Genomic DNA, 14,810 nt, shown 5'->3' on the forward strand with positions numbered 1-14,810 from the left:
TTCAGTCAATAGGTCCTACAGAATCCTCTTAGCAAAGATATTGAGAAAATTAATTAACCAACAACTGCATCCATAGCGTATTATATACAGTTTTGTGAAACTGTATACAATTTATGTCCGAAACACAAGGGTCACTGCAAAACACTGAATCAATTCTGTGAAATATTTCTTGAAGATATTTTAATTACAATTTCAATAAAAGGTGTAATGGGCCCACAGGCAAACGTGAAACAAAGTAAGAATGATAAAATATTCAGAAAAACAAAACACATGCGTGAAACAGAATAAAATGTTAATTACATTCATTTAAATACAAAGATAATTTCAGTAAAATTCAAAATTCATTTATGATATAGGAAATGCATGCAAATCGGATATAATAATTTCTTTGGTGGCTTAGGCTGCTGGATATGCTTTTGTCAATAATAATAACAATAATAATAATAATGTAAACAATAAAATGATCTAAATTATATTGTTTTGGGCCTCCCTCGGGCTATCATTAGCGTAGCCTGAGATTGATCTGTACAGGGCAATGTGTAACAATAGGTTTCGTGTCAGGCCTCTACAAAACCCACAGATGACTGAAAATAAATAATACTGAATCCGCTTATTTGTATGTGATATGTAACTACTCCCCTGCCACTGTAGTTGCAGTCTTACTCAACAGTTAAGGCCGCAGAGCCGTCTCCTCCATCTAAACCACCTTAAATGCTTCAAAGTTGGCAACAGACCACTAAAAGTGTCTCTTTCACTGCAGGGAATTGTTAAAAGCATCATACGTCCCCTTCATACAGGCTGAAGTACTTGCTGGCGTTTGAGAAGCAGAGGTAAGGCGTGCTACTTCCCGGGTAGACCACGGGCAGAGGCACGGGCAGCAGGCATCTCCCCAGCAGGTTGCTCTCTTTGTACAAAGCCGGGAGTTGCCCCACCACCACAGGCTTTCCAGTCTCGGGGAAATCGCTAACTGGTCCCTCGATTTCGTTAGAAATTTGTCTTTTCAATTTATTCCTACGGTTCTGAAACCATATTTTTACCTGGGTCTCCGTGAGCTGCAACGAACTGGCAAGGCAGGCGCGCTCTGCGCTGCTCAGGTAACGTTTCATGTCAAAAGTAGACTCCAGCTGAAAAATCTGTCTCTTTGAAAAAATAGTGCGTGTTTTCTTTTTCGTTATCATTTTATTCTTCTTGCCTGGGCTCCCTCCTTTGTGGGGGTCTGTGGCTGCGGTGGGAGAGCTGCTGTCATCGCAACTGCTGTCCCCGCTCTCGAAGCGCGCCTCCGTCACCTTCCTCTGATTCCCGCGGCTGATGACGACCGTTTCCGTTGATCCGCTACAGTCTGTGATTAACTCTGCAATAAAATGACACTTTGATTAACCCACTGTGGTCATTACTCAAACTCTGCTGTCACGTTAAACTGAATTATCGACGAGTGCGAGCTGTGCGTAAATATGAACACAGATAGAAATTGGTTCAAAGCTCTTACCACTGTCGTTGAGCCTGTCCGGGTCCTGTCTGGCTTGAGTTCCTTTCTCTTCGTGATGAAAACTGTCTTTACGCATCGCTGTGGCCAGTTCATCCTGCGATCCGGCGGATTGACAAGTGTCACAGTTACTGCCGCTTGTCTTGAGGTTGAGGATGTTGTCGATAGTGAATTTTAGAGAGGCGGTCGGGCGACGTGGTGCTTCTGCTTTGTTCATATTCTCCAAGTCGCTCCAAGTCCTCTCTTGTTTACTTCCTCGAGTCTATTCGTCCTTAACTCTAAACCGGGACGTTAATCTCACCACTTCGTCTCGATACACCATAGCAGCAGTCACTGAGCAGAGCCTGCTGGGCTGGCTGTGCTCTGTACGCGTCGCTGCTACACACACAGGATGGAGCGCTGTGTCCTTGCTGATTGGCCCAAAGAAACGTTTAGCAGTGACCAATAACAGCGCAGGAATGGCAGGGAAAAAGGGGGGGGGGGGGGGGGCTGGAAAGTGATGTTGTGCCTAGACCAACAACCCCCAGTCTTTTCTGACTCCCCCTCATCTTCATGCATCTGCTGCGAGGAAAATCGTCCGGAGCCCTGCAGGGATTCCCCAGGATAATCAAGCAGTTTAATTTTACAGCATATACAGTAGACTAGGTACGCTCTGACACGGTTTTTTTTTATTGTAGTTTTCAACCCCCCTTTTTGTGAAGTGGGCCACGCAGCTACTTGAGTGTGATTTGCGTGCTCAGAGCGTTAAATATTTAAGTATTTGTCAGCTTAATATCAAATTTGACTGAAACGAGACTGGCTTAATGTAGCAGTACGTGTTTATCTGAGGAATTTGTTGACGCCCCCCCCCCCCCCCCCCCCAACAAAAAAATGAATAAATAAATAAAATCTTCTCGAATTCGGATATTAGCTTTTTGTCTTTGCAAATCGTGGCTTGATGCATTTTCTGTAGCTTTTATATAGAATAGCATTTTTTAAGTAAAAGTAAAATATTAATTAGAAACCAAAAACATACTTTGATTTAAATCACGCCACATTCACAAAATCGTGACTGTTTTCAGTGTGCCTCTGTATTTTGTAATTAACGCCTATTTTATTGCTGATGGCTACATTTTTGTCATTAAAACGCTCCAGATGTAGCTAATAATAAAGCTTCCCGTTAGAGTTCACTTTGTATTAATTACGCTTTCTGTAATTTTATTACTTTTGCATATTTCATATATACTTTTTCATTTGCACCCTTTTAAATGGACCTATTTCACCTTCAGAAACGTATCTTAAGCTGTGAAAACACGTTTTTAGACGTGATTTTTTTTTTCTTCCATATTGATTACCTTACTTTCTCCCAAATGAACAGCAAAGTCTTCAGACAGCGTTTCAGTCAAATGTTTCGCTTGGCTGTAGTGCTCTTTTGTATACTCTCACTGCCTCCTTTGTGCATTGTTATTATTATATATTGTAATTATATACATGTTAGTTAGTTCACTTGAATAAAGGCACACAAGGGTTTATAGTATATTGTATAGGCGATCATGCTAAGGTTTAGCCGGATGCTACAAAAGTTCAAAAACTGCATTAAACTTAACTTTGTTTCCGGAACACTTTAAGCTTTGTTCCAAACACACTGATCCACTTCATTCCCTATATACATAGGTGTGCAATCCTTCATGATGATTGTTAGACTGGCAGAAGTAAAAGAAAAATGCAGTGTTTCTGTCACATATATGTTTACAAACAACACAAATGCTGATAGTTTGTGCTTGTTTTTTTTTTATTTATTTATTAAGTGAAAAGTGACAAAGATGGAAAAATGTGTGACTTTAAATACAAAAGTTTGCAAAAATAAGTGTGTATTTAAACATACAGTATTCATCTTCGGCCTCCGCTGCCCTGGAGGCCTTGCCATGCTTGACTGTATTAGGGGTTATGCTATGCAAGAGCAGCACTCTTGTCGGAGTTTATGCACCGACATATAAAGATGGTTCGCTACTTTGTGTCATATGGACTCTGCGGACTGTCTTTGAGTGCAGACAACCTTTTCGGCGGTGTTGGAGGTTATTGCACAATTAATAAAAACGAGGTGGTTTTGTGTTATTAGCATACAGTTTGATAAGTCAGTCTTTACACCAGTCCTGTCATCTGCGATCGTAGCATGCTCATTGAGTGAGCAAACGTCGATAGAGGGTAGTTGATGGGGCTGGAGAAGCTTCCCACGGTTTGAGAAACGGGATGTCCGTTTAAGCTGAAACCCAGTGCTGGTGTGGGTCCTTCATGATACAGAATTGGGACCCTGACAATCCGCTGGGTAGAGTTTGGGATTTGTGCAGCCTCTAGATCAGCCGCCAGCTGCCTCTTCCATTTATTCCTCCGGTTTTGAAACCAGATTTTGACCTGAGTCTCTGTCAGGTGAAGAGATGCTGCCAAACCGGCCCTCTCTGAGCTGCTCAGGTAGCGCTTCACATCGAAAGTGGACTCCAGTTGAAATACCTGACTGCGACTGAACACGGTTCGGGTTTTCTTTTTCCTGGCGAAAGTTGCGTCAGATGAAGCGTCTTGTTCTGTACGTGCGTCAGAAACGTTTTGCGCGTCCTCCACGTCTTCCGTGAGGTTGCTGTCGCCCGTTTTCCTGTCAGGTTCGTCGCTGTCCTCAGTTATCGGCTCAGACACAGCCGGTGAAGCCCTGTCGCTGGTTGATAATGAGCAGCATGGATCTAGTGAACCTGTACTGTCTTTTGGACCTAAAGGGAGACAATGCAACAGAAGAACTTGCTTAAAAAAGACAATCAGACATTAAGATACACATTCTCCAAATACTCCGTTATCTTCAGTCAGATTTTTTAACTGGCTACACCGTCCTTCAAACTGTTTCTTATAGTAACTGGTTCATAGGATAATCTTCGAAGAGTCAAACTGTCGACACACTTATTGTTGCACCAGAAAACAAAAATAAAAGTGAAATTTTCACCTGTTTAAAAATCGTGTTTATTGTGTGTCGTAGTATACCCCTTGTCAAAAGTTTGGACAAGCATGGGCAAAGCTTAGGCGTTTTGACTGGATTGCATAACACATAATACATTCGACTAAGCGGTTTCAGGCCCGATTATGATACTTATTATTATAAATATAAATAAGAGTCCAACAACATCTTCCCAAATATGCTAGTAAATACTAATTTAATGTTTGGCTGTTGGTATTGATGTGGGACTTTCATTACATGTAAACACAGTATGGTGATATTGGAGTTTTAAAATAAGCGTATTTGGCTGTGAACACCAAAGGGTGGGGCACTTTGTTCTGAGGTTGCATATGAGTGTCACAAATCCACCGCATGTGCGTAAAAGCGTCATGTCGACGTTCCGTACTTCGTTTTTGTTTTGCTTTGTATTCTGGGTTTTTGTGCGTAATCCGTGTGCGTAATCTTCAAGCCGTACCATGGATCTCATGACAAGCAGCCATGCCGTCAATAGAGAACGAATTTCAGACACGAAAACGTTAAGACTTGCATGTGTTTTGCAGCTCAAAAATGCCCCAGCTTTTTTCACCATTAAAAAAAGATGACTTTTAATACTCCTACTGTGGTCTATAGATAGGAGAGCTCGGTCAACTAAGGATGAGTAAACGGAGAACCATAGTTACAAGTGTGGGTGTCACACCTCACTCGCTTCAAGTTTGCTGATTTTATCTAGGTTATATTTAAAGAGCAGAGAAGTGACTCGTGACTTGCTTGTATTTTCTATGAGTCAATCTATGTGACTGAAATCCTGACACCAAAGTACGGATCCACAAGACTCATTAGGCGCATTCCGGAACACTTTCTGTATGTTTATCAAGCGAAACTATATTTTTTAAAAGAACTATATGGAAAACTTACACCAATACATTTAATATATATATTATTGTAAGATCAATAGTTAAAAAATGTCTTGTTGCACTGCACACGGGCAAGTGAAAAGACCTTTAACTTATTTTAAGCACGAACTGTTTTCTAACCAATATTTAACATGTTCTCGTGGCTCGTGAAGCTGTTCTATACTTACTGTGTGGTGTTTCCAAAGCTCTAAAGTTGAACGCAGTCCCTTCGCGGTACCACTGCAACAGCGAGTCTCGGTATAGAGACCGAGCTAATGAGTTGACGTCGGGCACTGAGCCGCTTGTGTCGGTGTGATATGCGTTTAGTTGTCTTTCGGTGGAGATGTCCCCTCGACTTCTATCGGTCATCGACTCCTCTACATCCTGCCTCTTGCTCAGCAGATTCTCGATAAAAAACGACGACGCCCTCGATGAAGTGGGAGCCTGAGTGACCGTCAGTTTTTCCTGCATGATCTATCGATGTCGCGATGCTTTTACACAAGAAGCCGATGGATTCTCTTTTGATCGTGCCTCAACGCAATCTAAAGTCCAAGCAGTCATTTCCAGCGATGCTGCCTTTGCGCTGTGTTGGGACGTGTAGTCATGGCCGAGACTGCGATCCCTCGGTGCCCACAGGAGGAGAGCGAAATGGATAGAAGGAAGTAGCAGTATAGTGAAACGTCAAGTCAAACGATTAATGAGTCGAGGGCATCCAGCGATTGGACGAGCACAATAGCAAATGGGGGTTACCAAGAAAAAGAGAATTACGGTCTTGTGCGTAAGCCTCTGCTGCTACTCCGTGCGCGCGTGTGTGTGGGTTCACGGTAAGGGCCGTCCCCTCGAGGTCATCCAGACAAGAGAAGACCTCTGTTCTTGAAACAGCACTCTCTTTTTGGGCTCAATTAGGGTTCAAATCAAAATAAAGATCCGGCAGGGAAGCAATCATCCTAGAGCCTTGACCTCCCTCCACTTAGTACAGAGAAGGATAGAATTTAACTTGTCAAATTCAAATAGATTCCCGCTTTATCCAATAACTGTACAAACAGATATTATATGCATATCGTTTAATTATTTTATAGGCCTATTATAATATCTGGAAAGTATTTTACAGCAGCTTGTAGATTCTAATGTTTCAGTTATCCCATTTATCCCAAATAAAATGATTTAGTGCTCCGAATGGTAGATTTTTTTTTTACCTAATGTTTCGACACATGAGTGCACTGAACCGTGCTAAACGGCACGAGACGCTGCACCTTGAAAATAAATGCTGTCAAAGGTTATCCAAACTTTCCGCAATGGCTCAGATATTCCTGATAATAAGCATGTTTATCTGAAGCTGTGCACTTCATATCGTACTGTGTATGACTGTGTACGTGACAAATAAAATTTGAATTTGAATTTGAATTTCATAGCTTTATTAAGCCCTACTACAAATGATTTTCCTTACATGTTTTGGAGTTGATCTGCAAAGATTCAGGACGTATCAAAATAAAGCTGTTTCAGCATTGGGTATCTGAGTTGTAGATATATAAATTTAAATGAATAAAGGTAAATAATGGGCTGGTGTAATAGAAGTGGATTAGTTTGAATTTGCCATTTACAAAACAAAGTTCAGTGCTTTCAAGGATTGGACTTCATCCTGCAGATTAAGAAAGGCTCATCAGTATTGGATCATCTGAAACATATAAACGAGTGCTGACGGGCGTTTTTACCCTTTTCGTTAAAATGGCAAGACATTTGAGCTTTTATTTCCCTCAGTGGAGTCAGCGGTGTTGACCTTTAACTCCAGACCTCACTCTCTCTCTGTCTCTAAGTCTCTCTCACCCTCTCTCTCTCTCTCTTTCTTTGCCCCCCTTAGGGCAAGACTTGCCCTTTGACAGAGGATCGGTGGAACTGCTGCTCCTCAACCTAACACTAAGAGTAGACAACAGTAACGTGAACTGTGTGTCCAAGAGCTGATTCTTGCACCTGTCTTATAACATAGAGTGGGCTACAAGCACTTCATACGTGGCTGATTTGATTTGTGTTTCACTGTCTTTCTCATGAGGTCACAAAGCACACTTCATTTCATAGTCACAACTTGAAATTTTAAATTAGCCTCAGGCGTGTAAATTCTATGAGATTTAGTAAAATAAATTTCAAAAATATTAGCAAAAGAAATTAATAATAGTATTTTATTACAGTGAAGAGAGAAAGCTAAAAAAAATCTTACATTTTTTAAAAGATGATGTAATTGTGCAGTCATTTAAGTAGAAAGTTGGACTAGTTTATGTAGAAACCAGTTTATTGTTACATTGTTTTTGCTTGTTTCTTAGGTAGTAGACGTATGAAGATGTTTATACTTGTAAGTGATCACGTTAAACAAATTCCTCAAATGCATGTTAACGTCTTCATTTCTCAGCTTATCTAATGACCGTGAATGTTAATAATCTCAGCTTCGTCAAACGCACACACAGGCTTCCCCTACACTTCTTATTAAAGCCGTCATTGTGTTTGTATAGTTTCATGTTTTTACCTCCGTCTACAACTATAATCCCACATTCTAGTAAGTATTTCATATGTTTCTTTAACTGTGTTGCTGTAAAAATGATGTATTTGAGTTTGTCAAAACCCCACATCAGATCACGTTTCTCTGTGTACACCACACCGTCTGAATGATGTGGCACCCCAGCCAGCACCCCTGCTCTGGGGGCCGACAGCCCAGACCTCGAGGCCCCTCTCTCACTTTACTTTCTCTCCTCTCTCTTTTCTCTCATCCTCCTCTGATCCTTATCCGGCTTGGCGTGCCCTTTGCTTTATAAGGCCTGCTGGCCTGCTCTGCAGCCCTACCACTCCAGCTCTGAAACACAGTTTCACCACACAAAATCATATCATCAGCATGTGCTTCAAGAGACAGCTGCATTAAATTGAGCATGTGTCTACATTTGGCGGTGGTGAGTGTTTTCCAGCCCTCAGTGCTGCCAGGCCAGTAAGCAGTGAACTAGAGTTACAGTTTGTGTTATTATTATCCAAAACAGAGGACCTCTGTGTGATGGCTCTGAGGCTAAATTAAATGGTTTACGAAAAGCAAATTGACTGTGCATAACATACATTAAATGGTGTTTAAATTTTTGTCCAGACCAGTAAAAGCCTTCTCCAGTAGATTTATTGGCTGGTGTTATTATTGACATAATTCTTCTATTAAGCAATAAGATGATTTTTATTTTAACATCTGCTCAGATTTCTTTTCCATCCATGGATGGAATGAAGAGACATTAAAAAGGGAAATATAATATATTTATTAAAGATTTGCATGTTTTCTTTTGCATTTTCTATAAAAGTCATGCTTGCTTCACATCACACAAACATCTGACACATATTAACCAGTTCTATTTCCTCAACAGCCTTCTGTTTTTAATTAACAACTGCCTTCATCTAACCATCTTTTTATTATTCCCTGTAGTATGATTTTAAAGGCTATGGAGCCTACTGCCCTCAGTAACGGTTAGCAGTCAATGAAGAAGGAGATAGTTTGACCTAGTTCATTTATACTGAAGGCAGTGAGACAGCCAGGCAGAGACAGGATATATCTGCTTTGGGGCATTTTCATAGCTGTTTACATTATGATGTCTTCATAGTGACCCAGTGAAGTATACTGACCTCAGCTGACTTTTATATGAGGTGGTGCAAGCATGCACAAACATGCGCTTGCATCAATATCAGCATACAGTACACACAGAGACACCTACATATATTTTGCATTTTCAATCTAAAGATATTTGTGCACAAAGAAATAACAGATAACAAAATAGTAATAAAGTTTATTAAACTGAACCACCAAGCCTTTATTCACACAGACCTACAGTCACCAGACACTTGACTTCAGTTTGTGGGGGGGCCCTCCAATGGTTAACAGAGAGAATTGCACCTTAGTGTCATTTCACTTACACAAGTTATACATCACCAGAGCACCATGAAAGGGTGAAAGTGCTTTCTAGCAGTAATTTTATAATCTGTTAAAATAGATTCATTATGCTGATCACTTAACGTTCTCCCCCAAGCTTTACATGCTGGATTTAATAAGCGAGGTGTCAAACAGATCATGTCACAAATTCAAAAGTGTTATAAAAGCAAAATTGACTCTCTGTCTCGTTGTAAAGCCACGGTACTGTGATTCGTCTGCTTTCAGAATATTTAATGTTTTATCCTGTCTAATATGAGAGTGAAGTCTTTCATCTTTTCCCATTATGATCTCACCTCTCCTCGGAGCATTACACTCTTTATCATTCTAATCAAATCTCATTGCATACCTACTTTCCTTAACAGGCGCGCCGACTAAGCCTCACCGTGCTAGCTCTGGCATTAATAATTCACTGTACATAATAAGTTGATGCTGCAGAGTTTGTTCTCATTGATATTAGCCGAGGTGAGCATTCTTGGCCAGACTGTGTGACGCCAGCAGACCAGCATTAAGTGGGCTTTAATTGCCCATAATCTCTGTTGTTCTCTTTCCTCTCTGTGGAAGTCAACAGCATATATCCTGACTGCCAGACCTTAGCAAGGCATTTTTAGCTCCGAATCAGCGTGGGCCTCGTAAAAGATTTTCAACTTCATACTCAAAGGACTTGAAATTATTTGGGGAGTTTAATACCCTCTCATTTCAAGAGGGCACATTCATAATTATACCCCAAACCAAAATGGGTTGGAACACAGTTTCTTGATTTAGTGCATTTGTGTCAGATGCCATTCAATTTAACAATACAGATCGTTTTATATGCAGAAGACTACAAATCCAATCATTATCAGCCTAGATACAGGCTCATTTTTTAATTCATTTTTTAGTGCAGGGTTCAGGCCTTTGTTAACATTCAAGTTCAGGCCCCTTTATTTCACAATGATGTTCTTTCACTGATATGCTGTGGCAAAGGCAAATAACATCAAATTATATCCATCAGTTTTTATGGGCAGAGGAAAATAATGAAAACTAAGCTGGACTACTAAACCTGCATGTTGTAGATTCAGTGTAGAAGACAGTGTTTTATACCTTAACTGATGTTTTCTTTTGACTAAGCTGACTAAACATGTGGAATTTCTGCTACAAACAATCAAACAATAAGAAATTAAGGCTAAACATTAAAAATAAGTGGTCACTGACAAAAACCTCTAACCAAAATAAATCTTGCAAGATTTTTTGGATGGCCTTTTAATTTATTTATATGTTTACTCCTCTGCACTTGACAAAGATCACAATAATGGTAAATGTGTGAAAAAAAAAAATATATATATATATATATATATCATTAAATTTGCAGATATTTCCTGCTATGAACATTTTATGGCAGATAAAAAAGTTGTTTAGACACATTTTTGAAAGCCATGGTTGTATGCATGAATATTGTCTCAGTTAATAATAATCTAAAACATATTAACATCACATTACATTTTGACACAATTCTAAAAATAAAAACAAAATAATATACCCTCTTCTATTCTAAATCACATAATAGAAGTATAGCTGTATATATACATATATATATACAGCTGTACTATAGCTATACTTCTGGAAGAAGACCAAGAAAAAAAATTGTCCAATCATAAAAGTCAATCAGGCAAGTTTAGTTTCTATCCTCAGCTAAATCCCGAGACCACCACTGCCAATTTATCCACTTATAAGGCCTTATGTGTCTGGAGGATTTCTAACGGGAATGTCCGTTTGTTTAACCTCTTCACGGTACGTTAACCCCTGTCAGGACGTACTCATCAGCGGAGTACAAAGGGGCTGAAAAGCTGGGACCTTTTTCCGTCGGTCGATCGATGTGCTCAAAAATAAGTCTGATATTTACTTATACACACACACACACACATACATATATATATATATATATATATATATATATATATATATATATATATATATATATATATTTTTTTTTTTTTTTTTTTTTTTTTTTTTTTTTTTTTTTTTTTTTTTTTTTAAAGTGCCTGGAAGTCTCGACTTCCTGGAAAAGCTACAAAAAAATAATAATTGAGACAAAATTATGGTGAATTGAGTCAGGTGGGTTAAAAATATCTCATAGTTAAAAGCCACAACCGCAGATGTGTAAAAATTGAAAGGGTCAAAGTAAGTTTACTTTCTAGTGTCCCACATTTTTCTTGATATTATTCGTCAGGCAACATGAAGTCCGGATAATACGTGCATTGCAAGTGTCTTCTCTAAGCTGTGAAGTACTCTCTCGTGTCCTTTGGCTTTCTAGTTAAACCCACTAATGCCCGCTATGCGGGGTCTAATATTTCTCAATAATTTCTTATAATAGTTTAAAACACGTGGCTCGGGGACTTGTTGACCTCCTGTAATAAGCTTATGGAAAAAATTATCCGTGTGCGTAAGAAGCCAAGCCATGCCCAACGCTCAATACAGAAACAGAGTCAGACTTTGAAATAATGAAGTTGGTCATATGGTAAAATAAAAGAAGACCTCTTGTTGAAGAAGTCTGTAAGTGTTCAATCACAAGATTTTGTGAAATATCGAGTAAAAATAATATATCAGTGGCACCAGACTTTAGCCTGGGTAGACAAATTAAGAAATTCATACAGTGAATAGGGATTTTGATAATGTGAACCCTGATTAGAGTTTCCGCACTCGTTTTTAAATGCTTGGAAAATCTGCGATTTATATAAATGCTTCGGTTTTTGAAAGTTGGACTCATTTTCATGTGGTGTTAATCGGGGTCAGTTGTTTGGTCTTTCACTGCGTTTGAACGGGTTTATTTTTCAGGTTCTCACGTTGTATATTTGCCCTCGCCGAAAAATTAACAATAACCTTGTGTTAACAAATAGCTACTCTTACAAATGAGATTAGCAGTACTTTAGAATGGCCAGTTACAAATCTCATTACATTTGCGCCATAATAATAAATCAAAATCCATCAAAGCAAGTCATGTGAGTTTCCCCCTCAGTTTGTTTTCAAGTCATTCAGGTTGGCCCCCGCAAAATGCGTGCAACGTTTCAGCTTATGAGTTATTATCTATAAATAACAAAAATATCTCTTTTAGAATCGGTATCTCTCTCTCATCACCCAGCATCAGACCTTTTATCTTAAACGATTGGATGAGAAAGAATAAGAGGAGTGAGAATAAACGCAGCGATAGGCGATATGTATAGGCCTTCTCCATTCTCCTGTCGTCAATTAGCTGGAGCTGAGTAAATCGAGATGGTGGTTCGGACTGTCTCGCCAAAATAGCGCAGTGTATTTATCAAAGAGTCCAGTGTAAATCCAGATCCTTCCACATTCACAAAGAATTTAGACCAAACGCAAAGGCGCACTCAATCCATGACCAGTTTACTACAAACGCACAAGTTTTTATGGCATCCTGTCTGGTCATCACGGAATCTACCAGATTCTCTCCATGCTTAAATAACGTGATTATTATGACGTGTCGGATATTAAAATGCCTTCTCTCGTATACTGATAGCAGTTTACTGCATGTGGCGAATAAAAGTTGATGATGATGATGATTTTGGCTTTTTGGTGGCGCGTCTTTTCCGTTTTGTTCCAGATTTGATAACGTCCACTCAAAACCTAAACCAACACATGTTATACAGGCAGGTTTACACTCTGTTCACAATGCAATAACATGCCGATTTGGCTAAATAAATAAATAAAACAAGACGTATGTCAATTTAAATCACAAAATTACTATATTAATACAAAATATATGTTACAATAGACAATAAAATATTGTAGTACAGCCTTGTTCAGATAAATGTCTTTCAGTTTATTGGAGTTATCACCAGTAGTAGCTCCTATCCCTCCTTTGACCCAAACACTCTCACTTGCAAGCAAAGTAAAATAAATCTTTAAGAGAACTCACCAAACTAAGTGTTCAGAGCATTTTGGGATTTATGATGCATGTTTTCATGTACCCCACCTAATGTTCTCGAAGAACAGTGTGAACAAGGAAAAAGTCTTTTTTTTAAAAAAATATTCCTATAATCATCTTTTTTTTTCATCAAGTTAGAATCCAAAAGGATTTCTGACTTTCAAAATGTTATGCTCAATGATAAGACAGCAGCTTGTTAATAAATCATATAACAGTTCATACATGTGAAAACATTTAATGTAATACTGTGACTGATCTGTTACAGTATTACTTAAGAGTCTAATTTACATAAATTTTTAACACCTTGAAAATAACGTTTTTTATGTTTTCTAGTTTTCTGTTGATATTTTTCTTTGATAAAAACTCTAAAAATCAATCTTCATTAAATATGTAGTGCAATTTTATCATTGATTTAAACAATTTATTACGTATATCCTATAGAGATTTTTTCTTTTATTTCTTTGAAATTTGTAACAAAAGCATAATTCATTGGTAGTTGTTTTTTGTGTGACCAAATAATGTAGTTAAATAGAACTTGACATGCATAGAAAATTAAAGAAAAAGAAGAGGCCTTGTGAAATAGAGTAGATGAAACTGGGCCGGGGTTGCATTCAGTTCAGTTAAATGTGTAGAAAAGGCAGAGCTAAACTAACCTGAAGCGACATAAAATCGTAAAGAGCCTGCTTGTGTGCATGTGTGAGTTCATTTGCGTGTGTGTTAGTGAATGAAGGATTGGAGTGCGTGTGTGTGTGTGTGTCTTCGTTTGATGCCAGGCTGCACTCTTGTTTTCTTCAGTCTTGTCACGCAACACTCCTCAAAGCCCCGCCCTACTTCCACTACTACACTTCCTGAGTGGGTGTGGAGTCCTCCTGACCTACCGTCAAAAACACACAACACACACACGTAGTTTAGCAGGAGTGGGGGGGAAGACATGCAGACATTTGAGGAATGGCCTATATTCAATGACTCGCAGGCTAAAATGATTACAATATGATGTCAGTATATGCTGTTGGCAGAGATTGGTCCATTTTTAGACCCTTTAATTGTGCTGTTACTGCGCAATACAATGAGTACAGGAATCTCCTTATTCTGACCCTGATGCTCCTGGGGTAAAATGATCATGCAGGCGTGCAATACCCTGATGCACAGGCCCTAACCTTCTTCACTACTTGATGGGGAATTTACTGTATGGATCATCAAGGAGAAACTAACTGACAGGGCACTAGAATCAAGAAGCTAGGCTGCTTGCAGTGAACACATCTTTCTTATGTCTAATGTTTTATTGGAAAAATGGTAAATAGACAGGTTGTTATGGCAGTTTTCTACTCTACCTGAGCACTCAAAGCGCTGTACACAACATGCCTCATTCAACCATTCACACCCATACAAGTGCTTTTCTTTTTTCTATGCTTAAGGGCTTTCTATCTGACATTCACACACATTTACAATGATGGATGCATCAAAAAGCAGCTTGGGGTTACTATCATGCTCAGAGTGGAACATGCAGCCTCGAGCAGCTAGGGATTGAAAAATCAATTTTTATCGATAAATAGAGATTTATGAAATTCTATGAAAAACTGGAATTGCCAAAGTAGCAAAATGTCAAGAATCTAAATCAA

The 14,810-nt window shown here is 39.0% G+C and overlaps 2 protein-coding genes across 2 annotated transcripts; both read right to left on the reverse strand.

The window, feature by feature from the left end:
• Nucleotides 1-208: 208 nt before the first annotated feature.
• hmx4 (H6 family homeobox 4) lies at nucleotides 209-1,868 on the reverse strand. Its single transcript, XM_026169235.1, has 2 exons — nucleotides 1,487-1,868; nucleotides 209-1,351 (listed from the first exon to the last, which is right to left on the reverse strand). The coding sequence occupies exons 1-2, from the start codon at nucleotides 1,698-1,700 to the stop codon at nucleotides 777-779; spliced, it is 789 nt and encodes a 262-aa protein (XP_026025020.1). The 5' UTR covers nucleotides 1,701-1,868; the 3' UTR covers nucleotides 209-776.
• A 1,418-nt stretch (nucleotides 1,869-3,286) lies between these two features.
• On the reverse strand, nucleotides 3,287-6,168 carry hmx1 (H6 family homeobox 1). The gene is made up of 2 exons (XM_026169236.1): nucleotides 5,521-6,168; nucleotides 3,287-4,221 (listed from the first exon to the last, which is right to left on the reverse strand). The coding sequence occupies exons 1-2, from the start codon at nucleotides 5,801-5,803 to the stop codon at nucleotides 3,605-3,607; spliced, it is 900 nt and encodes a 299-aa protein (XP_026025021.1). The 5' UTR covers nucleotides 5,804-6,168; the 3' UTR covers nucleotides 3,287-3,604.
• Between the last annotated feature and the right edge of the window lie 8,642 nt (nucleotides 6,169-14,810).

This window comes from Astatotilapia calliptera, chromosome 6, assembly GCF_900246225.1.
Source record: "Astatotilapia calliptera chromosome 6, fAstCal1.2, whole genome shotgun sequence".
Classification (NCBI taxonomy): Eukaryota; Metazoa; Chordata; class Actinopteri; order Cichliformes; family Cichlidae; genus Astatotilapia; species Astatotilapia calliptera.